Source organism: Notolepis coatsorum, assembly GCF_963971535.1.
Source record: "Notolepis coatsorum genome assembly, chromosome: 12".
NCBI classification, from domain to species: Eukaryota; Metazoa; Chordata; class Actinopteri; order Aulopiformes; family Paralepididae; genus Notolepis; species Notolepis coatsorum.
In genome coordinates this window covers 5,103,973-5,130,251 of record NC_140176.1, presented here as the reverse complement: position 1 = coordinate 5,130,251, position 26,279 = coordinate 5,103,973, and the positions used below count along the sequence as shown (strand labels likewise).

Sequence of the window (26,279 nt, the reverse complement as noted above, 5' to 3'; positions counted from 1 at the left end):
GTTATTGAATGTTATTTTATATTATGTTACGTTACGTTATGTTGTGTTATTACCTTTGATGAAGGTGTGGAACTCGCTGTGGGAGATGTTCTTGGCCTGCAGGTCGATCTTGAGAGCCATCAGCAGGGTGAAGAGAAGCTTGTGGTCCTCATACAGACCCCTGGCTGTGTAGAGAAACACCTGGAGGAGTGGGGAGCATATGTTCTGCATTTATTTGACCTGAATACATTGTCAGTGATTTGTATATATATATTTTTTGATCTACTTTTTATCCCCCTTTTTTCTGTATTTTTCTCCCATCCCAATTTAGTCGTTATGCCAATTCCCTTCCTGGTCGTTGCGTGCATTTGCCCCCCACTTGCCGGTCTAGGGAGGGTCGATAGATACTATCACATGTCCCCTCAGATACATGTGGAGTCAGCCAGGCGCTTCTTTTCACCTGACAGCGAGGACTCTCACTGGGGGAGCGTAACGCGTGGGAGGCTCACACTACTTCGTTCCCTCCCTCGCTGAGCAGGCGCCCCGACCGACCTGTAGGAGTCGCTGTTTACAACGACCAGGATACACACCCCGCCGGCTTCCCACCCGCTAACACTGCCAATCGTGTTAGTATGGACGACCGACCAAGCCGGAGGCACCGCTGACAGCTGGATTCGATACCAGTGTCTATGCGGTGGTAGGCAGGCGCTTAGTCCGCTGCGCTATCCAGCCGCCCGTGATTTGTATATATAATTTATGCCCCCAAAAAAATTGTTCCATGAAAACGGAGCTACCTGATAGGTGAGGAAGTCGATGATGTTGCCGATGCGTTTGGACGTGATCTGGGACTTGGTGGAGCGCTCCAGGGAGGAGTCGAAGATTCCCAGGAACTGCTTGAGCGAGGTCTGGTACATGGTGTTGACCAGGGACATCTCCACTATCAGGAAGTACAGGATGCTGCCCCTGGTGGCCACAGGACGGTATTCCTCCCTGGCCTGGTTGATCTTAATCTCTGTCTCCGCTGCCACAGTCAACTTCTCACTCACCTAGAGAGGAGGAGGAGAAGGGAGAGAGAGAGAGAGAGAGAGAGAGAGAGAGAGAGAGAGAGAGAGAGAGAGAGAGAGAGAGAGAGGGAGGGGGGACAGAGAGAGAGAGACAGACACACACACATACAGAGATGGGGAGAGAGGGGGGGGAAGAGAGGGAGAGAGAGGGGGGGACACAGAGAGAGAGAGAAAGAGAGACGGAGAGAGAGAGAGAGGGGCGAGCAGTCAAAATGTATTGCCATATCGATATTTGATGTCACTGTATCAATATAATATTGGCACGTAAAATATTGTGATATTTTATAAGACCTCCAGACCTCCCAGACCCTCCAGACCTCCCAGACCACCCAGACCATTCCTTCTGTGTTTCCATCACTTCCAGGAAACGGTACCAGCACTGACATCCAGCAGTCGTGTTAGGTTCTAGTATTTGTGACACGTGACTCTGATTGGAAGAGGTACAAATGGTCTACTGAAAGATCTATAGATTAGATAGAGGTCTACACACACACACAGCTCTACCCCCAAGGGGATCAATAAAGGAATATCTTATCGTTAGGGATGTTCGATATTATCGGCCGATATTGGCATTAAAATGTTTTTTTCCCCTCATTTATTTAACCGTTATTTACCCAGGCAAGCAAGTAAGAACAAATTCTGATTTAATGTATTGTGAAAAGTATGCATAATGTTGTGTTAATTCCACGACAAGAGATATGTAATGTTAATTACCTGAAATTATTCCGTTTTTTGGGGGGGGGGGGAAACCCCGCATATATCGGTATCGGTTGATATCGGTATCGGAAATTAAGAGTTGGACAATATCGGTATATCGGATATCGGTAAAAAAGCCAATAACGAACATCTCTACTTATGGTATCTTATGTTACCTCCTGAGCGGTGGTCTTGGTGACCCGGAGGACCTCTATGAGAGACTGGTCCTCCACCAGGGAGGTCTCACCTCCTGAGCGGTGGTCTTGGTGACCCGGAGGACCTCTATGAGAGACTGGTCCTCCACCAGGGAGGTCTCACCTCCTGAGCGGTGGTCTTGGTGACCTGCAGGACCTCTATGAGAGACTGGTCCTCCACCAGGGAGGTCTCACCTCCTGAGCGGTGGTCTTGGTGACCTGCAGGACCTCTATGAGAGACTGGTCCTCCACCAGGGAGCCCTGGGTGCTGCTCAGTCTGAACAGCAGGTTCTCCTCCAGCTCCTGCATCCTCCTCCGGTTGGCCGTCACCTCCTCCAGGAGCCTCACGCGCTCCGACTCCAGCTCCTGCAGGGGGCGATGGAGAGAGAGAGAGAGGGGGGGGGGGGGAGAGAGAGAGAGGGGGAGAGAGAGTGGAGAGAGGAGGGAGAGAGAGAGGGACAGAGAGAGAGAGAGAGAGAGAGAGAGTGAAGAGAGAGAGAGGGACAGAGAGAGAGAGAGAGAGAGTGAAGAGAGAGAGAGAGAGAGAGAGTGAAGAGAGAGAGAGAGAGAGTGAAGAGAGAGAGAGAGAGAGATAGAGTGAAGAGAGAGAGTGAAGAGAGAGAGAGAGATAGAGTGAAGAGAGAGAGTGAAGAGAGAGAGAGAGAGAGAGAGGAGAGAGTGAGGGAGAGAGAGATAGATAGTGGAGAGATAGGAGAGAGAGAGACAGAGAGGAGAGAGAGAGGGGTGGAGGGAGAGAGAGAGACAGAGAGACAGAGAGAGAGAGGAGAGGGGGGAGAGAGAGAGATATAGAGAGAGAGAGAGAGGAGAGAGAGAGAGATGAGAGTGGAGAGAGAGGAGAGAGAGAGATAGGAGAGAGAGAGGAGAGAGAGAGAGAATGAAGAGGGGAGAAACATGTTATGATAGATAGATAGATAGATAGATAGATAGATAGATAGATAGATAGATAGATAGATAGATAAATAGATAGATAGAATGTATAATATATTCCGAAAACATGAGCTTCTTGTTTTCCTTGGCTCCTCAACTGTAGTAGTGTGCACATACATTAAATAAATAATATAAATTATATACATAAAATACATTATATATGTAGTACAAATACAATACATTGCAATACAACAAATAGACATAAAATAATCCTATACTATACAATATAACTTTAACAAGACATTTCGTACGTGACCATGATGGTTCAGAGTCTCTCTCTGTGATGGGTCTTACCAACCGATGATCAACTGGCCGCTGACTGAATTAACTAACTAACTAACTAACTAACTAACTAACTAACTAACTAACTAACTAACTAACTAACTAACTAACTAACTAACTAACTAACTAACTAACTAACTAACTAACTAACTAACTAACTAACTAACTAACTAACTAACTAACTAACTAACTAACTAACTAACTAACTAACTAACTAACTACCTTACAATGAGCACCAGGCCCTGATGTTTGGTATGGCTGTGGCCAAAATAATTATCCTTAAGGAATGGAAAGACACGTCGTCTCCAAGTTTTAAAAGATGGCTCACTGAGATGGTCTCCTCTCTGCAGCTGGAAAGCATCCGTCACAGTAGGTCCGAGACCTCGAACAAATTTAATACGATATGGGGTCCCTTTTTGGAATGCTTAGCTAGAACATAAGTGCTTCTCAATGTCCTCCTGTGTATTTTTTGTAAAATATATATATATATAATATATGTATATATGTCAGAAAATCAGCCCCTTGCGTCCTTAGTGTACAGCAGTGGTCACCAACCCGTCGATCTTGATCGACTGGTCGATCTTTGAGACTGTCCCTGTAGATCTTTCCATGAAAAAAGAAAAAAAAGAAAAAAAACGTTTTTTTTTTTTTTTAGATCTTACCCTGAGAGTCCACATTACAGTTCTACCTTTGTTTTGATGTGAAAAGTGATGCTGCACTTAGCACTGACTGAGAAAGTACACATACAGTTCTACTTTTGTTTTGATGTGAAAATGATGCTGCACTTAGCACTGACTGCACTTAGCACTGACTGCACTTAGCACTGACTGAGAAAGTAAACATTACAGTTCTACTTTTGTTTTGATGTGAAAAGTGATGCTGCACTTAGCACTGACTGAGAAAGTACACATTACAGTTCTACTTTATAAAATGCTAATTGTAAATATGTTTGTCAATGTTAATAATATGAGAAAGTCCACATTACAGTTCTACTTTTGTTCTGATGTGAAAAGTGATGCTGCACTTAGCACTGACTGCACTTAGCACTGACTGCACTTAGCACTGACTGAGAAAGTACACATTACAGTTCTACTTTATAAAATGCTAATTGTAAATATGTTTGTCAATGTTAATAATATGAGAAAGTCCACATTACAGTTCTACTTTTGTTTTGATGTGAAAAGTGATGCTGCATAAGATGACTGCACTCAGCACTGACTGAGAAAGTACATAATAATTCTACTTTGACGTTTTAATGTTGGACCAAAGCATTGCATGTAATTAGAATACAGGCAAATAAAAGTCATTTAGTTTAAAGTACAATCTTGGCTGTCTTTTTCTCTCAACGCTTCAATAGGTAGATCTTGCCTTCACCAAAAAAAAAAAAGGTGATCTTGGGCTTAAAAAGGTTGGTGACCACTGGTGTACAGTATATGACATTATGTTTGTTCATTGATGTGACAGTGTCTGGCAACATACTGTTTGTGTTTTTTTTTTATTTACTATAAAAAACTATATAACTAACTAACTAACTAATAGGGCTGACCCCTATTAGTCGACTAATCGGTCGAAAGGAGCCGTAGTCGACTAGCCAACCTCTTAGTCGAATACAAAAAAAACATTATAATTTTATTTTTTATTTTTTATCATTCTTTCCAAAAGAAAAGAGGCCTAGAAGCGTGGCTAACGCTAATGGCACGCATACCAGAGGCTAACTGCCTACGAAAACAGGCACAGAGGCACTGAAAGAGGATTTCACCCATCTAATGAACACACTAGACTAGACAAATATCAAGATGTATCCATTAGTGGACCAATTGCATGCTTTTGCAGAGGACAAGAAGCCTTCAGTCGACTCCTTCAGACATTAAGCACCCCACACAGCCCGAATGGAATGATACAAAATAAAATAAATAAAATAATCATTAAAAATTTTATTAAAAATATTATACTTTTTTTTTTAAATGTTTGTATTTTTTGGTAAGAATATAGGACAGGCACATATAAGCACTATGCTTCAGTCTGTACCTTTTCAGTCACTGTAAATAATCAAATATTGATAAATGATGATGTATATTGTACTGTGTGATGATGACTGAAAACTACTACTACTACTACTACTACTACTTAGTCGGGGACAGCCCTACTAACTAACTAATTAACTAACTAACTAACTAACTAACTAACTAACTAACTAACTAACTAACTAACTAACTAACTAACTAACTAACTAACTAACTAACTAACTAACTGACCTGTTTCTCTCTCAGTATGACCCGCCCCAGCAGCTGGTCCTCCAGTCGTCTCTGAGTGACGGTGAAGTCGACCACTAACCTGCTTCTCTCTCAGTATGACCCGCCCCAGCAGCTGGTCCTCCAGTCCTCTCTGAGTGACAGTGAAGTCGACCACTGCCGTCTTGGCGCTGACCTCGGGGCTATAGGCGGGGTTAGCCAGCTTAGTGGTGATGTAGAGGGTGAAGCCATTCATCACATCCACCTCTTTATCACCCACCTTCACCTGGCAGAGAGAGAGGGGGGGAGAGAGAGAGAGAGGGGGGGGAGAGAGAGAGATGAGAGAGAGAGAGAGAGAGAGAGAGAGAGAGAGAAAGAGAACGAGATAATGAGAGGAGAGAGAGGGAGAGAGAGGAGAGAGAGGAAGAGAGACAGAGAGCGACAGAGAGAGAGAGAGGAGAGGAGAGAGAGAGAGAGAGAGAGAGAGAGAGAGAGAGAGAGAGAGAGAGAGAGAGAGAGAGAGAGAGAGAGAGAGAGAGAGAGAGAGAGAGAGAGAGAGAGAGAGAGAGAGAGAGAGAGAGAGAGAGAGAGAGAGAGGGAGAGAGAGAGAGGGAGAGACAGAGGAGAGAGAGAGAGAGACACAGAGAGAGAGAGAGAGAGAGAGAGAGAGAGAGAGAGAGAGAGAGAGAGAGAGAGGATACTGATATATGCAGGGTTTCCCCCCCAAAAAAACTGAATAAGTTCAGGTAATTACCATTACATATCTCTTGTCGTGGAATTAACACAACATTATGCATACTTTTGACAATAAATTAAATAAGAATTTATTCTTACTTGCTTGTCTGGGTAAATAAAGTTTAAATAAATGTAAAAAGAAAATATATATATATATATATTTTTTTCATACTTCACAAGTGGACCCAGACTTGATGATGTCATACTTCATAAGTGGACCCAGCCTTGATGATGTCATACTTCACAAGTGGACCCAGACTTGATGATGTCATACTTTGTAAGTGGACCCAGACTTGATGATGTCATACTTCACAAGTGGACCCAGCCTTGATGATGTCATACTTCACAAGTGGACCCAGCCTTGATGATGTCATACTTCACAAGTGGACCCAGACTTGATGATGTCATACTTTGTAAGTGGACCCAGACTTGATGATGTCATACTTTGTAAGTGGACCCAGACTTGATGATGTCATACTTTGTAAGTGGACCCAGACTTGATGATGTCATACTTCATAAGTGGACCCAGCCTTGATGATGTCATACTTTATAAGTGGACCCAGACTTGATGATGTCATACTTCACAAGTGGACCCAGCCTTGATGATGTCATACTTTATAAGTGGAGCCAGACTTGATGATGTCATACTTTATAAGTGGACCCAGACTTGATGATGTCATACTTTATAAGTGGAGCCAGACTTGATGATGTCATACTTTATAAGTGGACCCAGACTTGATGATGTCATACTTTATAAGTGGAGCCAGACTTGATGATGTCATATTTCATAAGTGGACCCAGCCTTGATGATGTCATACTTTATAAGTGGAGCCAGACTTGATGATGTCATACTTCATAAGTGGAGCCAGACTTGATGATGTCATACTTTATAAGTGGACCCAGCCTTGATGATGTCATACTTTATAAGTGGACCCAGCCTTGATGATGTCATACTTTATAAGTGGACCCAGACTTGATGATGTCATACTTTATAAGTGGACCCAGACTTGATGATGTCATACTTTATAAGTGGACCCAGACTTGATGATGTCATACTTTATAAGTGGACCCAGACTTGATGATGTCATACTTTATAAGTGGACCCAGACTTGATGATGTCATACTTCACAAGTGGACCCAGACTTGATGATGTCATACTTTATAAGTGGATACAGACTTGATGATGTCATACTTTATAAGTGGACCCAGACTTTATGATGTCATACTTCATAAGTGGACCCAGCCTTGATGATGTCATACTTTATAAGTGGACCCACAGACTTGATGATGTCATACTTTATAAGTGGACCCAGACTTGATGATGTCATACTTCACAAGTGGACCCAGACTCGATGATGTCATACTTTATAAGTGGACCCAGACTTGATGATGTCATACTTTGTAAGTGGACCCATACTTGATGATGTCATACTTTATAAGTGGACCCAGACTTGATGATGTCATACTTTGTAAGTGGACCCAGACTTGATGATGTCATACTTTATAAGTGGAGCCAGACTTGATGTAGTTCTTGTCCAGGATGTTGTCCAGCGCCGGATCCAGCTCCTCCCCGATGTCCTCCAACAGCAGGGGGCGCCCCAGAGCCAGGCTGTCCTCCAGGTGGGAGCGGAAATACTTATGGTTCAGAGACGTCACCTAGAGGACAGACAGAGGACATTAGGGCTGTCTTCCACTGGAGACGCCACCTAGTGGACAGACAGGAGACATTACAGCTGTCTTCCACTGGAGACGCCACCTAGAGGACAGACAGGGGACATTACAGCTGTCTTCCACTGGAGACGTCACCTAGAGGACAGACAGGGGACATTACAGCTGTCTTCCACTGGAGACGCCACCTAGAGGACAGACAGGGGACATTACAGCTGTCTTCCACTAGAGACGCCACCTAGTTCAAGTTCAAGTTCAAGTTCTTTAATAGTTGTCATACAGAAGTACAGAATACTTTCATACAAAATGCTTCTTACTGTTACGCTCCAGAGACTGTGCTAGACAAGATAGTATCAAATAACATAATAACATAATATAGCATGAATTTAGAAGAAGAAAATGAGGTCACAGTTGTTCGGTATAGACATATGTACAATGTTCTGAGTTACCATATAATATACAATACACAACTATGCAGTGTACTAATGTACAGTACTATCTAGTGCAAAGCAGAAATGGGATGAGGTACAATTTTAGGTACAATTTACAGTAAGGTGTACGAGTTGTAGTGCAATCCTTCATCCATAAATATAAAGTGTGGGGAGTGGGTGCTACAGTGTGTTTGTTTAAAGTGGGTGTGTGCTATAAAGTGTGTGTAGTGGGTGCTACAGTGTGTTTGTTTAAAGTGAGTGTGTGCGTGTGGATGTGTGTGCTATGTGTGTTTGGTGGTTGTTGTTGTGTAGTGTTCATTCATTGTTCGTTTAGCAGCCTGATGGCCTGGGGATAGAAGCTACTTCTGAGTCTTTCTGTGCTCGCCTTGAGACTCCTGTATCGCTTGCCTGACGGCAGCAGTTCAAAGAGGCAGTTGTTCGGGTGGCTCGAGTCCTTAATAATTCTCTTAGCCTTCCCCTTGCAACGCTTGTAGTAAATGTTCTGGAGGGTGGGGAGCCCCCCTCCAATTGTGCGTTCGGCTGAACGTGTCACTCTTTGTAGTCTGCTTTGGTCTTTTGCAGTGCTATTCCCAAACCAGGAGGTGATGTTGCCGGTCAAGATGCTCTCTATTGTACATGAGTAGAAGTTCTTAAGGATCTTCTGGCTGACTTGGAACTTCCTTAGGCGCCTGAGGAAGTAGAGGCGTTGTCGTGCCTTCTTCACCACACTGTTAATGTGTATGGTCCATTTCAAGTCCTCGGATATGTGGGCTCCGAGGTACTTGAAGCTGTTGACTCTCTCAACCGGTGCCCCGTCGATGCTGAGGGGGCTGTAGTCCTTGACCCCCGACCTCCTGAAGTCCACAATCATCTCCTTTGTTTTGCTGACGTTCAGGGAGAGGCTGTTTTCCTGGCACCATCCCGCCAGGACCTTGACCTCTTCCAGGTAGGCCCTCTCGTCGTTGGCAGAGATCAGGCCCACCACCACTGTGTCGTCAGCAAATTTGACGATTGTATTGCTACTCCGCTGAGCCACACAGTCGTGTGTGTACAGGGAGTAGAGGAGGGGACTCAGAACACAGCCCTGGGGGGCCCCTATGTTGAGGGTGATGGATGAGGAGGTGCAGTTGCCTGCTCTCACCACCTGGGGTCTGCCAGTCAGGAAGGAGAGAGAAGGAGGACAGCCTAGAGGACAGACAGAGGACATTACGGCTGTCTTCCACTGGAGACGCCACCTAGAGGACAGACAGGGGACATTACAGCTGTCTTCCACTGGAGACGCCACCTAGAGGACAGACAGGGGACATTACAGCTGTCTTCCACTGGAGACGCCACCTAGAGGACAGACAGGGGACATTACGGCTGTCTTCCACTGGAGACGCCACCTAGAGGACAGACAGGAGACATTACAGCCGTCTTCCACTGGAGACAACGCCACCTAGAGGACAGACAGGGGACATTACAGCTGTCTTCCACCAAAGGAATTCAACTAATAGCCACAGGACTTTGTCGACAAAATGATTAGTTGATTTAATCAATAAGGAGTACATCTTTTTTTATCTGCTGCTTTTCCAGACATGTGTTCATAGTGTTTCGGATTATTAATCATTAATCACGGAAAATAACAAATAATAGGAATTCATTAACAAAGCTTGTAGTTATTCCTTTCTCTCCGTTTGATCCAAATATTATTCTCGCTCTCTTCTCTCCATCCCTCCCTCCCCATCTCCTTCTCCTCCTCACCTGTAGCTCGTTCTCTCTCTCCATCCCTCCCTCTCTCTCCATCCCTCCCTCTCTCTCCATCCCTCCCTCTTTTCTCTCCATCCCTCCCTCTCCCCTTCTCCTCCTCACCTGTAGCTTGTTCTCTCTCTCCATCCCTCCCTCTCTCTCTCCATCCCTCCCTCTCTCTCTCTCCATCCCTCCTTCTCTCTCTCCATCCCTCCCACTCTCTCTCCTTCTCCTCCTCACCTGTAGCTCGTTCTCTCTCTCCATCCCTCCCCTCTCTCTCCATCCTTCCCTCTCTCTCTCTCTCTCTCCATCCCTCCCCCTCTCTCTCCTCCTCCTCAGCTGTAGCTCGTTCTCTCTCTCCATCCCTCCCTCTCTCTCTCCATCCCTCCCTCTCTCTCTTTCTCTCCATTCCTCCCTCTCTTCTCTCCATCCCTCCCTCTCTCTCTCCTTCTCTTCCTCAGCTGTAGCTCGTTCTCTCTCTCCATCCCTCCCCTCTCCATCCCTCCCTCTCTCTCTCTCCATCCCTCCCTCTCTTCCCTCCATCCCTCCCTCTCTCTCTCTCTCCTTCTCCTCCTCACCTGTAGCTCGTTCTCTCTCTCTCTCTGTTTGATCCAGCTCTTGCCCTGGCCCTGGGGGTCGATGAGGAGCGGGTAGCGTGAGGCCTTGGTGACGATGATCCCATTCTGGATGGATAGGTCATCGTTTGGTAAGCCCTGCAGGTTCCATTCACCCACCGTGGCACTGTCCACCAACATGGCGATCAGGTTCAGGTCCTAGAGAGAGGGGGGGGGCCGGGGGGGGATAGGTGATTCACGTTAGATCAATCGGTGCCACATTTCGGTACCTTGAGAGAAAATAATCAGAATTCCAATGACGCGCAATTGTCATTTCACAATAGACAGAGACTATAGCCCTGTGACAGGTCCTCTAGTGAGTGAAAATGGGGGACCCTGATGTAAACAAGACGAAAGTCTTTCTCTCTGGTCTGCATCCCCTTAAACAATTGTGTGTATTGAGCCGTACTGTATTGTACCCATTCTGCAATCTGTTAATAAAGTTTTCAATCAATCAATTCAATCAATTCAATCAATCAATCAATCAATCAGTTGCATTGTTTCTATGTGCAGTGAACACTCAGGAACAGGTCCAATGCGTCTAACAAATGCTTTGCTTCCTCGTCATTCCTATATTATGCCCAAGTCACGGTAAAACGTGAGTCGCTAACGTCAACTAAGCGCCGGCGGGTCCCAAAACAGTTAAACTAACCCTGGAAACGCTTACAGCGGAGAGTGTTGTGTGTTACAACAATAAATAACTAAATGTTCTAAAATAAATAACAATGTTGAAATTGAGAAGTTTGGACTTAAAATTAAGAAACTTAAGAAATAGAATTACAAGGGGCGGTCAGGTGGGCGGTCAGGTGGCGTAGCGGAGATTGCGTTCGTCACCAACGCCGGAGACGCTGGATTCGCCTGTTCGAATCCAGCTCCCGGCGTTGTCACCAGCTTGGCTGGCCGTTCACACTAATACAATTGGCTGTATCAGAGGGTGGGAAAGCTGGCGGGGTGGGTCCGGGTCGTTGTAAACAGCGACTCCTACAGTTCGGTCGGGGCGCCTGCTAAGCGCGGATAGGATCTAAGGGGGGTAGTGTGATCCTTCCACACGTTACACCCTCTCAGTGAGAGTCCGCGCTGCCAGGTGAAAAGAAGTGGTTGATTGGCTAGACGTGTGTCGGAGGAAGCACGTGATAGCCTCCACTCTCCCAGACCGACTGTAGGGGGTAAGTGCGCAGCGACCAGGAAGGGGATTGGGAATTGGCATAACGACTAACATTGGGATGGGAGAAAAATCGGAGGAAAAAGGAGGGGAAAAAAATTAATTAAAAAAATTAAAAATTACAACTGAAATATAATTTTAGTCAGATACGGTATACTGTAGAAGGAACTATCATCAGTCAGTCAGTTAGTAGGCTGGACAAGATATGCCTCCTAAAGTGTGTAAACGGAAGTACAGGAAGTACCGGCTACAGGCGTTCCGGTTTCGACAAAACAATTACAGAAACGTGTGAAGTGCACAATATTTCCTCGTTTAAGCCCCTGCAACGGCTTTGCCTAAAGAATTTACTACATGACCGGGACGTTCTATAGCTTGTTTGCCGACAGAATTCGGGAAAAGTTTGGTCCGTTCGGAGGCAGCTTCCAGGGGAAGTACATACGCCGGAAATTCTACCCCATACACACTTTCGGCTGTAGTTCTTTACCAGGCTTTATCTCACGGAGGAGATACAACTGGGAACGAGGTTAGCCAGTTAGTTAGTTAGTTAGTCAGTTAGTTAACTAGTCTTACGTGGCTGTATGGTATGTGTTGCTGGGTCATCTCCTTCTTCCACAGCTCTACCAGCAGGTGGCGGTACTCCTGGTTGAAGGGACCGGCGTAGGAGAGGAAGCCAGTGGCCAGGAGGACGTCCCCGACCATGTGTTTCATCTGAGTCTGGAACACAGCACTGCTCTCTGTCCAACGCACCTACACACACACACACACACACGCACACACACACACACACACACGCACACACACGCACACACACACACACACACACACACACACACGCACACACACACACACACACACACACACACACACACGCACGCACGCACGCACACGCACACACACACACACACACACACACACACACACACACACACACACACACACACGCACACACGCACACACGACAACAACAATAGCAGCAGCAGCATCAGTGTGTGTGTGAACTGCTCCTTATTTGCATTTAGTCGTTTAGCTGACACTTTTATCCAAAGAGACTTTCTGTGAGTTCTGAACAACAAGTCAGCAGGAAGGTTCACCTCTGAACAACAAGTCAGCAGGAAGGTTCACCTCTGACCTCTGAACAACAAGTCAGCAGGAAGGTTCACCTCTGACCTCTGAACAACAAGTCAGCAGGAAGGTTCACCTCTGACCTCTGAACAACAAGTCAGCAGGAAGGTTCACCTCTGACCTCTGAACAACAAGTCAGCAGGAAGGTTCACCTCTGACCTCTGAACAACAAGTCAGCAGGAAGGTTCACCTCTGACCTCTGAACAACAAGTCAGCAGGAAGGTTCACCTCTGAACAACAAGTCAGCAGGAAGGTTCACCTCTGACCTCTGATTAACAAGGCGACAGGAAGGTTCACCTCTGACCTCTGAACAACAAGTCAGCAGGAAGGTTCACCTCTGACCTCTGAACAACAAGTCAGCAGGAAGCATCTCACCTTCTCTCCTCCTAGTCCGTGGATCACAACGTTAGCATCTTACCTTCTCTCCTCCTAGCCCGTGGATCACAGCGGTAGCATCTCACCTTCTCTCCTCCTAGTCCGTGGATCACAGCGGTAGCATCTTACCTTCTCTCCTCCTCGTCCGTGGATCAGAGCGTTAGCATCTTACCTTCTCTCCTCCTAGTCCGTGGATCACAGCGTTAGCATCTTACCTTCTCTCCTCCTAGCCCGTGGATCACAGCGGTAGCATCTTACCTTCTCTCCTCCTAGTCCGTGGATCACAGCGGTAGCATCTTACCTTCTCTCCTCCTAGCCCGTGGATCACAGCGGTAGCATCTCACCTTCTCTCCTCCTAGTCCGTGGATCACAGCGGTAGCATCTTACCTTCTCTCCTCCCAGTCCGTGGATCACAGCGTTAGCATCTTACCTTCTCTCCTCCTAGTCCGTGGATCACAGCGGTAGCATCTTACCTTCTCTCCTCCTAGTCCGTGGATCAGAGCGGTAGCGTTGGCCATCTTGCGTCGGCACGCCTGGGCGTCATCCTCCAGTTCCTGTTTCTCATTCATGGCTGCGTCATAAAGAGCCTGGAGGAGGAGACACAACTTTAAACATCTCTGACTTTTGGACATAAATAGATTTTTCAAATGCATGTGTGCGTGTTTGTGTGTTGTTGTGGCACCCCATTGCCTCCCCAGTCAGCCTTCCCACAACGCAGTGTGTGTGTGTGTGTGTGTGTGTGTGTGTGTGTGTGTGTGTGTGTGTGTGTACCTGCACAGCGTCCAGCTCCTGCTGCTTGGCGTCCAGTTGCCCCTGGGCTTGATCCAGCTCCGCCTGAGCTACCAGCAGACGAGCCTCCTGTCGCGTCAGGTTAGCCTGGAGAGAGACACTACAGTTAGCCTGGAGAGAGACACTACAGTTAGCCTGGAGAGAGACTACAGTTAGCCTGGAGAGAGAGACACTACAGTTAGCCTGGAGAGAGACTACAGTTAGCCTGGAGAGAGAGACACTACAGTTAGCCTGGAGAGAGACACTACAGTTAGCCTGGAGAGAGACACTACAGTTAGCCTGGAGAGAGACACTACAGTTAGCCTGGAGAGAGAGACACTACAGTTAGCCTGGAGAGAGACACTACAGTTAGCCTGGAGAGAGACACTACAGTTAGCCTGGAGAGAGACACTACAGTTAGCCTGGAGAGAGAGACACTACAGTTAGCCTGGAGAGAGAGACACTACAGTTAGCCTGGAGAGAGAGACACTACAGTTAGCCTGGAGAGAGAGACACTACAGTTAGCCTGGAGAGAGACACTACAGTTAGCCTAGAGAGAGACACTACAGTTAGCCTGGAGAGAGAGACTACAGTTAGCCACTAGAGAGAGACACTACAGTTAGCCTGGAGAGAGACACTACAGTTAGCCTGGAGAGACACTACAGTTAGCCTGGAGAGAGACACTACAGTTAGCCTGGAGAGAGAGACTACAGTTAGCCTGGAGAGAGACACTACAGTTAGCCTGGAGAGAGAGACACTACAGTTAGCCTGGAGAGAGACACTATCGTGGAAAAAAACTAACGAAAAAAACCGAAAAAAAACAGTCTGCAGGAGGACATGAAGGTGTAAAAAATTAACGAACTAAAACGAAAACGAATGCAAAAAAAATAACACAAAAAAACAAACGCAAAAAAACAGACAAACTAAAACGAAAACGCAAAAAAACCAACACAAACAAATTAACGAACTAAAACGAAAACAAAAAAAATGCAAAAAAAAGAACACAAAAAAACGAACGCAAAAAAATGAACTAACTAAAACGAAAACGCATGAAAAACACAAAAAAATAACACAAAAAAAGAACGCAAAAAACGAACGAACTAAAACAAAAACGAAAAAAAAAAACGCAAAAAAAACAACGAACTAAAACGAAAACGCATGAAAAACACACAAAAATAACACAAAAAAAGAACGCAAAAAACGAACGAACTAAAACAAAAACGCAAAAAAAACGCAAAAAAATGAACAAACTAAAACGAAAACGACACTACAGTTAGCCTGGAGAGAGACACTACAGTTAGCCTGGAGAGAGAGACTACAGTTAGCCTGGAGAGAGAAACTACAGTTAGCCTGGAGAGAGAGACAAAGGAGATGATTGTGGACTTCAGGAGGTCGGGGGTCAAGGACTACAGCCCCCTCAGCATCGACGGGGCACCGGTTGAGAGAGTCAACAGCTTTAAGTACCTCGGAGCCTACATATCCGAGGACTTGACATGGACCACACACATTAACAGTGTTGTGAAGAAGGCACGACAACGCCTCTACTTCCTCAGGCGCCTAAGGAAGTTCCAAGTCAGCCAGAAGATCCTTAAGAACTTCTACTCATGTACAATAGAGAGCATCTTGACCGGCAACATCACCTCCTGGTTTGGGAATAGCACTGCACAAGACCAAAGCAGACTACAAAGAGTGACACGTTCAGCCGAACGCACAATTGGAGGGGGGCTCCCCACCCTCCAGAACATTTACTACAAGCGTTGCAAGGGCAAGGCTAAGAGAATCATTAAAGACTCCAGTCACCCGAACAACTGCCTCTTTGAACTGCTGCCGTCAGGCAAGCGATACAGGAGTCTCAAGGCGAGCACAGAAAGACTCAGAAGAAGCTTCTATCCCCAGGCCATCAGGCTGCTAAACGAACAATGAATGAACACTACACAACAACAACCACCAAACGCACATAGCACACACATCCACACGCACACACTCACTTTAAACAAACACACTGTAGCACCCACTCCACACACTTATAGCACACACCCACTTTAAACAAACACACTGTAGCACCCACTCCCCACACTTTATATTTATGGATGAAGGATTGCACTACAACTCGTACACCTTACTGTAAATTGTACCTAAAATTGTACCTCATCCCATTTCTGCTTTGCACTAGATAGTACTGTACATTAGTACACTGCATAGTATTGTGTATTGTATATTATATGGTAACTCAGAACATTGTACATATGTCTATACCGAACACTGTGACCTCATTTTCTTCTTCTAAATTCATGCTATATTATGTTATTATGTTATTTGATACTATCTTGTCTAGCACAGTCTCTGGAGCGTAACAGTAAGAAGCATTTTGTATGAAAGTATTCTGTACTTCTGTATGACAACTATTAAAGAACTTGAACTTGAACTTGAGACACTACAGTTAGCCTGGAGAGAGAGAGACTACAGTTAGCCTGGAGAGAGACACTACAGTTAGCCTGGAGAGAGACACTACAGTTAGTCTGGAGAGAGAGACACTACAGTTAGCCTGGAGAGAGAGACACTACAGTTAGCCTGGAGAGAGAGACACTACAGTTAGTCTGGAGAGAGAGACACTACAGTTAGTCTGGAGAGAGACACTACAGTTAGCCTGGAGAGAGACACTACAGTTAGCCTGGAGAGAGACACTACAGTTAGTCTGGAGAGAGAGACACTACAGTTAGCCTGGAGAGAGACACTACAGTTAGCCTGGAGAGAGACACTACAGTTAGCCTGGAGAGAGACACTACAGTTAGCCTGGAGAGAGAGACACTACAGTTAGCCTGGAGAGAGAGACTACAGTTAGCCTGGAGAGAGACACTACAGTTAGTCTGGAGAGAGACACTACAGTTAGCCTGGAGAGAGAGAGACTACAGTTAGCCTGGAGAGAGACTACAGTTAGCCTGGAGAGAGAGACACTACAGTTAGCCTGGAGAGAGAGAGACACTACAGTTAGTGTGGAGAGAGACACTACAGTTAGTCTGGAGAGAGAGACTACAGTTAGCCTGGAGAGAGAGACTACAGTTAGCCTGGAGAGAGACACTACAGTTAGCCTGGAGAGAGAGACTACAGTTAGCCTGGAGAGAGACACTACAGTTAGTGTGGAGAGAGACACTACAGTTAGCCTGGAGAGAGACACTACAGTTAGTGTGGAGAGAGACACTACAGTTAGCCTGGAGAGAGACACTACAGTTAGCCTGGAGAGAGAGACTACAGTTAGCCTGGAGAGACACTACAGTTAGCCTGGAGAGAGACACTACAGTTAGCCTGGAGAGAGAGACTACAGTTAGCCTGGAGAGAGAGACACTACAGTTAGCCTGGAGAGAGAGACACTACAGTTAGCCTGGAGAGAGAGACACTACAGTTAGCCTGGAGAGAGACACTACAGTTAGCCACTAGAGAGAGAGACTACAGTTAGCCTGGAGAGAGAGAGAGACTACAGTTAGTCTGGAGAGAGACACTACAGTTAGTCTGGAGAGAGACACTACAGTTAGCCTGGAGAGAGACACTACAGTTAGCCTGGAGAGAGAGACACTACAGTTAGCCTGGAGAGAGACACTACAGTTAGCCACTAGAGAGAGCCCGGGACTAGCACTATGTCAGACAGACAGACAGACAGACTAAGGTCTTCTAACATTTGAAAGCATAGTACTGTATGTAACGGCGACAGTACTCTCCATCTCTGAATGTGTGTATGTGTTGTTAATGTTCTCTACCTTGAGTGGCAGGACCTCCTTGTTGATGGAGAAGAAGTCCACCATGGCTTCAGTCCAGGCGCAGAGGCCTGCTACGTTCCCACAGATCCTCTTCGCTGAGTCCAGGCTATAGTCCTCCATCTGCAGGTAGGGAGCCAACAGCTCCACCATCTCCTCTGTGATGGAGTCCTGCAATATAATACAGCGTAGAATAATAGGGATCATCCCTATGTTCCCCGGGTCCTATGTTCCCTGGGTTCTATGTTCCCCGCTTTGATTAATTAATAGATTGAACATTTTATAAATTTTTATTATTTTATTAATTATTAATGTCCGCCCTCTTTCGAACTGGTTAAGGTTAGAGTTTGGAATCAGAGCTGGTGGTCTAAAATTTTCAATCAATCAATCAATCAAAGCGGGGAACATAGGACCCGGGGAACATAGACATGCTCCCGAATAATATATAATACACCTTTACCCTCATTGAGAACGCAAGGATCTATGAACATACAAATTGGCAACATTGTACACGTCAATATCTACACAGCTTTCTGTGTGTATACAGTATATAAAGGTGTCAAGTTACCACATATTGGACCATGATAGGCTCAACCTATTAGTGACATCTAGGCCTGTCATCTAAGGATTTGTATAGTCGACTTTGATTGGCCAAAATGTGCTGATAGTCGACTGGTAAAAAAAAAAAAAGGCTTCTCGTCGTCTGCGAAAGCATGCAATTGGTCCACTGATGGATACATCTTGATATTTGTCTAGTCGTGTTCGTTAGACGGGGGAAATCCTCTTTCAGTGCCTCTGTGCCCGTTTTCTTAGGCAGTTAGCCTCCCTGGTGTGCGCGCCATTAGCGTTAGCCACGCTTCTAGGCCTCTTTGCTTTTGGAAAGAATGATCCCAAAAAAAATATATATATTCGACTAAGAGGTTGGCAGTCGACTGCGGCTCCTTTCGATCGATTAGTCCAGGGGTTCCCAAACTTTTCAGGCCAGGGCCCAGAAAATAAGGCGTCAGAGAGCCGCGGCCCAATGCACATCGTCTGGCTTTTTTTTTCTTTTTCTTTTGCCAGGCGACCGATTTTTTAAGCCAAATATCACTTCAATCCTATTAAGTTAGTTCAAGTTAGTTATTCATTTATATGTGCTATTTATGAGAGGGCTAACTTGTTGCAAAATAATAATGATAATAATAATAGCTTCATTAAAATACTATTGTTGCTTCGGTTGTTTTCAGCGTTTTATGTGCATAATCTGTTATTTAGTTTGAAATGTTCGTTGAAATAAGTAGATTTTTCGTTTTTGTTTATTTATTAAGTTAATATAAAACCATATAGTCACATTTTAGAATACAATAGAATATAATTTTAGAATACAACTAGAAACACTGTCCTGGCCTGCTTCTAAGTTCAGTGGCCTGACAAAAAAATAATAATAAAAAAAATAAAAATAAAAAATAAAAAGATTTTTATTTTTTTTTATTTTTTTTTATTTTTTTAAATCATCTCGCGGCCCACCCGTGGCTGCTCGCGGCCCACCTTTGGGTCGCGACCCCGACTTTGGGAACCACTGGATTAGTCGACTATTCGACTAGTCGAGGTCAGCCCTAGTGACATCACAGATGCAATTCAGATTTCAGGGAAGTACAGAGAAGCTCTCCCTCTCCAGGGCAAGAATGTGAAAAAGGTTCTACACAAATAACCATCTGTATAGTCAAAGTCATGCCTCCAAGAGGAGTCTCAGAAAGGCCCCCTGCTGGGGTGAGAACCCAGGACCTTCTTGCTGTGAGGCAGCAGTGCCACCCGTTTCTAAGACTATACTACTCAAAGCACTTTCAGTGTTGGTAACCCCAGTGAGAATCAAACCCCTGACCCCAGGGCTCGGTTCTAGGACCCCTTCTCTTCTCCCTCTACACTAAATCACTGGGTAACATTATCACGCCTCATGCCTTCTCGTATCATTGTTATGCCGATGATACTCAACTCTTCCTCTACTTCCCTCCCTCAGATATCCACGTCTCAGAGCGGATCTCGGCCTGTCTGTCCGACATCTCCGCCTGGATGACGACCAACCACCTCAAACTGAACCTAAGCTAAACAGAATTGCTCCACCCTGACCGACCTTTCCATCACAGTCGAGAATGCAGCTGTGACCGCGTCCCCGACCGCCAAGAACCTTGGTGTTGTCCTCGACGACCAGTTGAACTTCTCTGCTCACATCGCAGCGACAACCAGAACCTGCAGATTCCTCCTGAGCAGAAGGATCCGCCCCTTCCTGACAAAAGAAGCCACCCAACTCCTCGTCCAATCAACAGTAATCTCCCGCCTCGACTACTGCAACACACTGCTTGCTGGCCTCCCGGCCACTGCCACCAAGCCTCTTCAACTCATTCAGAACACAGCGGCCCGCCTGATCTCAAACCTACCGAAGTCGGCCCATGTCACCCCACTTCTTAGGGACCTGCACTGGCTCCCCATTGCTGCACGTATCCGCTTCAAGGCCCTCGACCTGGCATACCGTGCGGCTCCCGCCTACCTCCGGTCAATGGTCTCTAACTACACACCCACAAGACCCCTACGCTCCTACACTCCTATCCGAGCTCCGGGAGGGTCATCAAGGAGAACCTGCCTTTTCTTCAGTCCACAATGGTGGAATGAACTACCCACCCCAGTTAGGACAGCCAAAACCCGTGCAATCTTTCGCCGTTGACTAAAGACACACTTCTTCAACCATTATCTAAAAAATATATAAAATCTAACCCTAACTAACCGTACTGTCATGCACTTGTCCTAATATACTAACCTACACTGTAGCACTCAACACTTTGATGAACATTGTTACTCTTGTTGTGCCCTTCCTGATGACTTGTCGTACAGAACTTGTAAGTCGCTTTGGATAAAAGCGTCAGCTAAATGACTAAATGTAAATGTAACCCTGGCAGTGTATGTAATAATTCATAATAATAATAATGAATTGCATTTATATAGCGCTTTTATAGACACTCAACAGCGCTTTACAATGTAGGGTTAGGGAAATTGCCTCCTTCACCACCACTGGTAGCACCCAACCTTGCGATACGCAAGCTCAATGGCTGCCATACACACTGGCACCCGGCACACGTCACACTACACCATGGCTGAACGGCTCAGGAGACAGGGATTGATATCAGTCAATTAAGGGGAAGGGATGATTAGGTGGCCTTGATGTCAGAGACCTGATTGGGAATTTGACCAGGAACGTCGGGGAACCCCCTACTCTTTGCGATAGGCGTCCTGGGTTCTTTAACCACCAAATTCAATCAGGACCTCGGTTTAGCGTCTCATCCGAAGGACGGCACTCGCAGCTGTACGGTGTCCCCTGTCACTGTAACAGGGGCGTTGTTACTGACAAGTCCAGAGGACAGAGTGCCCCCTGCTGGTGCTGGACAACAACACCACTTTCTCTCTACTCATGTAGCCACGCTGCCGGGCAAACGTGTGCCATGCTAGTTTGGCGCCTTCTCACACGTGCACAGCCTCTGTCTCTCTCTCTCTCTGCAGAGCTACGGGTGTGTGCTGTTCATGAATAACTGAAGAGAGGAGTATTAGTAGATATTATCATAGAAGGTAATGAGGGTTAGGGAGGGTCTCTTGTGTCTCCAGGCTAGTTCACTGGTCCACAGTGTATTCCATGTATCAGGTAACAGCAGCATGACTCCAGTGGTATGTCTCACTGTGGTGTCAGCCGGCTACAATATGCTGTCACTCAGAGGGAGAGAGAGAGAGAGGGAGAGAGAGAGAGAGAGAGAGAGAGAGAGAGAGAGGGAGAGAGAGAGAGGGACACATATAGATAGACAGACAAAAGACAGACAGAGTTAGAGACAGACAGTAATACAAACAGACAGACAGACAGACAGACAGACAGACAGACAGACAGACAGACAGGCAGGCAGGCAGGCAGGCAGGCAGGCAGGCAGACAGACAGACAGACAGACAGATGAGACAGACAGACAGACAGACAGACAGACAGACAGACAGACAGACAGACAGACATACAGACAGACAGACAGACAGACAGACAGACAGACAGACAGACAGACAGACAGACAGACAGGCAGACAGGCAGACAGACAGACAGACAGACATACAGGCAGACAGACAGGCAGACAGACAGACAGACAGGCAGACAGGCAGACAGACAGACAGACAGACAGGCAGGCAGGCAGGCAGGCAGGCAGGCAGGCAGGCAGGCAGACAGACAGACAGACAGACATACAGGCAAGTAGGCAGACAGACAGACAGACAGACAGACAGACAGACAGACAGACAGACAGACAGGCAGGCAGGCAGGCAGGCAGACAGACAGACAGGCAGGCAGGCAGGCAGGCAGGCAGGCAGGCAGGCAGGCAGGCAGGCAGGCAGGCAGGCAGGCAGGCAGGCAGGCAGGCAGACAGACAGACAGACAGACAGACAGACAGACAGACAGACAGACAGACAGACATGCTGGGGTTTCCCCTGGCTGGTCCCTGTATAGAGCCTCAATGACAGTTAGCCTAATACCCTGATTAGCAAGTATGTGTGTGTGTGTGTGTGTGTGTGTGTGTGTGTGTGTGTGTGTGTGTGTGTGTGTGTGTGTGTGTGTGTGTGTGTGTGTGTGTGTGTGTGTGTGTGTGTGTGTGTGTGTGTGTGTGTGTGTGTGTGTGTGTGTGTGTGTGTGTGTGTGTGTGTGTGTGTGTGTGTGCATGCTCTGGTATTTGTATAACTTTATATTTACTATATGAAACTGGAGCTCTCTCTCTCCCTCACACCAAATCACTCGCTCACTCAAACCCCAACTATCTTGATCCATGCATACCTTTATAAAGCCTGCAGATCCCTAGTGTGTGTGTGTGTGTGTGTGTGTGTGTGTGTGTGTGTGTGTGTGTGTGTGTGTGTGTGTGTGTGTGTGTTAGAAGGGGACTTCCTATGAATTGAAAATGGAGGACCCTGATGTAAACAAGACAAAAGTCTTTCTCTGGTCTGCATCCCCTTAACAATTGTGTGTATTGAGCCGTACTGTATTGTACCCATTCTGCAATCTGTTAAATAAAGTTTTCATTCATTCATTCATGCCTGAGTATAGCTCTCTACAGGAGCCTTCCCTGTTTGACACACTGCATACATACTGTCTGATATACATGACCTTGTCTTGTGTGTGTGTGTGTGCGCGTGTGTGTGTGGTGTGTGTGTGTGTGTGCACGTGTGTCCATGTGTGTGTGTGTGTGTTTATGTATGTGTGTGTGTGTGCGTGTGTGTGTGGTGTGTGTGTGTGGTGTGTGTGTGTGTGTGTTTGTGTTTCTGTATTTGTGTGTGTTTGTGTGTGGTGTGTGTGGTGTGTCCATGTGTGTGTGTGTGTGTGTGTGTGTGGTGTGTGTCCATGTGTGTGGTGTGTGTGTGTGTGTGTTTCTGTATGTATGTGTGTGTGTGTGTGTGTGTGTGTGGTGTGTGTCCATGTGTGTGGTGTGTGTGTGTGTGTGTGTTTCTGTATGTATGTGTGTGTGTGTGTGTGTGTGTGTGTGTGTGTGTGTGTGTGTGTGTGTAGGTCTCTGTGTGTGTGTGTGTGTGTGTGTGTGTGTGTGTGTGTGTGTGTGTGTGTGTGTGTGTGTGTGTAGGTCTCTGTGTATGTGTGTGTAGGTCTGTGTGTGTGTGTGTGCATGCGTGTGTGTGTGGTGTGTGTGTGTGTGTGTAGGTCTCTGTGTGTGTGTGTGTGTGTGTGTGTGTGTGTGTGTGTGTGTGTGTGTACCTTGCTGAAGTTCAGCAGCATGCTGAGGAAGGAGGAGTTCTGCATCAGCTTCATGGCCTCGGTCCAGGAGGGTCGTGGGCAGGGTCTCTCTGGGTCAGAGGTCACGGGGTCAATCTGGTCATGAGAGGGAGACGCTGTTAGTCCGTTGCTTTTATTCACTTGATACTTGTTTTGTGTCCAGAGGTGGTGAAGGGGTCATGACCCCCACCTCCCCTCACTGGCCTGGGATCAGATCCCACCAGAACCTTCTCTCCCGTGTCTCTAGAACCACACCGCCCCCTGCTGGCCTGGGATCAGATCCCACCAGAACATTCTCTCCTGTGTCTCTAGAACCACACCGCCCCCCTGCTGGCCTGGGATCAGATCCCCCCAGACCCTTCTCTCCTGTGTCTCTAGAACCACACCGCCCCCTGCTGGCCTGGGATCAGATCTCACCAGAACCTTCTCTCCCGTGTCTCTAGAACCACACCGCCCCCTGCTGGCCTGGGATCAGATCCCACCAGACCCTTCTCTCCCGTGTCTCTAGAACCACACCGCCCCCTGCTGGCCTGGGATCAGATCCCACCAGACCCTTCTCTCCCGTGTCTCTAGAACCACAGCTCCCCCTGCTGGCCTGGGATCAGATCCCACCCGAACTTTCTCTCCCGTGTCTCTAGAACCACAGCTCCCCCTGCTGGCCTGGGATCAGATCCCACCAGACCCTTCTCTCCCGTGTCTCTAGAACCACACCGCCCCCTGCTGGCCTGGGATCAGATCCCACCAGAACCTTCTCTCCCGTGTCTCTAGAACCACACCGCCCCCTGCTGGCCTGGGATCAGATCCCACCTGAACTTTCTCTCCCGTGTCTCTAGAACCACACCTCCCCCTGCTGGCCTGGGATCAGATCCCACCAGACCCTTCTCTCCCGTGTCTCTAGAACCACACCGCCCCCTGCTGGCCTGGGATCAGATCCCACCAGACCCTTCTCTCCCGTGTCTCTAGAACCACACCGCCCCCTGCTGGCCTGGGATCAGATCCCACCAGAACCTTCTCTCCCGTGTGCTTATTGCTTATTCTCAGAGGAAGAGTACGCCCGAGTGCTTCCGCGTTTTCCCTGATTGGCTGCGACACGCCCCGCGGCAGGCGTGGCAACCGCAGAGCGGAGCGGCAGAGCTTGCGGCATAGCTTGCGGCATTATGTAGCCGTAATCCCCAATGATTTTCATTCGAAGCTTAGCTCAACTGGCGGCGCTGCGGTCCTGCGGTCCTGCGGTCCGTTGGTGACAAGTTCGAATCCCTTCATTTTTTTTAATTTTTTTTTAACATGCATTCTTTCGCCGGTTAAGTTTAGGCATTAAGGTTAAGGTTAAGGTTAGGCATGGTTAAGGTTAAGGTTAAGGTTAGGCATTGTTTCGGAGTTGGTTATGGTTAGAAGGGTTAAGTTTAGGCGCTGTTAAAGGAAAACTCCAACATTTTGGGAAATTAGCTTATTTAACATCTTCCCTGGAGTTAGACAAGAAGATGCATACCTTTCAAGTTTCAAGTTTCTTTAATAGTTGTCATACAGAAGTACAGAATACTTTCATATTTTGTCTCTGTGCGTGCATTTAGCTTAGGGAACAGTCGCTCTGTTAGCGTAGCTTAGCTTCATCACTGGAAGTGGGGGAGGGTTTGAGCCTGACGTTCCCTACAGTGCCCTACAGTCACGAAATACACTCCAAATACAACTCCAAAACGTTCCTGTAAACATGTTGTGACCTATGTATTTACCACGTGGAGAAATTAAAAATAATTGAATTCGACAATTATGTTTTCTAAGCAGATATACTCTGAACTATTTTTTGCCGAACGACTCCTCTCTGAGCGCAGTCAGTGATTTCTACGTGAAGCCGTGTTTGTTTACATTCTCATTCATTCAAAGGATCCGAACCGATTGAAGTTTATGGACACCATGACTTAAAATCCTCTTACCTTGACGATTAAAAGCCTCCCCAATTTAGAAAACAGTAATCCAATGGCTGGTATTGATATACTACTAACTACTGCACGCTAACGGAGCTAACCGGACACTCAAGCAGATAACGAGAGCAATGACTTCCTTTCTGGGGGGTTTCAAAATAAAAGAGCGACGTCTATAGCAGCGGAATACGTTTATTTTGTACATTATCTAACGTTAACACGAACCTAAACTAACGTTACAACTAACCTAAAGTTAGTTTAGGTTCGTGTTAACGTTAGATAATGTACAAAATAAACGTATTCCGCTGCTATAGACGTCGCTCTTTTATTTTGAAACCCCCCAGAAAGAAAGTCATTGCTCTCGTTATCTGCTTGAGTGTCCGGTTAGCTCCGTTAGCGTGCAGTAGTTAGTAGTATATCAATACCAGCCATTGGATTACTGTTTTCTAAATTGGGGAGGCTTTTAATCGTCAAGGTAAGAGGATTTTAAGTCATGGTGTCCATAAACTTCAATCGGTTCGGATCCTTTGAATGAATGAGAATGTAAACAAACACGGCTTCACGTAGAAATCACTGACTGCGCTCAGAGAGGAGTCGTTCGGCAAAAAATATCTGCTTAGAAAACATAATTGTCGAATTCAATTATTTTAATTTCTCCACGTGGTAAATACATAGGTCACAACATGTTTACAGGAACGTTTTGGAGTTGTATTTGGAGTGTATTTCGTGACTGTAGGGCACTGTAGGGAACGTCAGGCTCAAACCCTCCCCCACTTCCAGTGATGAAGCTAAGCTATGCTAACAGAGCGACTGTTCCCTAAGCTAAATGCACGCACAGAGACAAAAA

At 46.5% G+C, this 26,279-nt stretch overlaps 1 protein-coding gene across 1 annotated transcript in view; it reads right to left on the bottom strand.

Annotated features, from left to right (window-relative positions):
- dnah5l (dynein, axonemal, heavy chain 5 like) overlaps positions 1-26,279 on the bottom strand; it is a gene marked incomplete at both ends in the record, with an annotated part of 223,598 nt that overhangs the window by 13,082 nt on the left and 184,237 nt on the right. The window contains 11 exon segments of the mRNA XM_084326732.1: positions 54-180; positions 774-1,025; positions 2,129-2,299; positions 5,498-5,680; positions 7,630-7,785; positions 10,535-10,729; positions 12,303-12,479; positions 13,703-13,816; positions 14,001-14,105; positions 17,750-17,917; positions 23,496-23,609. Of these exon segments, the coding sequence (XP_084182858.1) occupies positions 54-180; positions 774-1,025; positions 2,129-2,299; positions 5,498-5,680; positions 7,630-7,785; positions 10,535-10,729; positions 12,303-12,479; positions 13,703-13,816; positions 14,001-14,105; positions 17,750-17,917; positions 23,496-23,609 (1,762 nt within the window).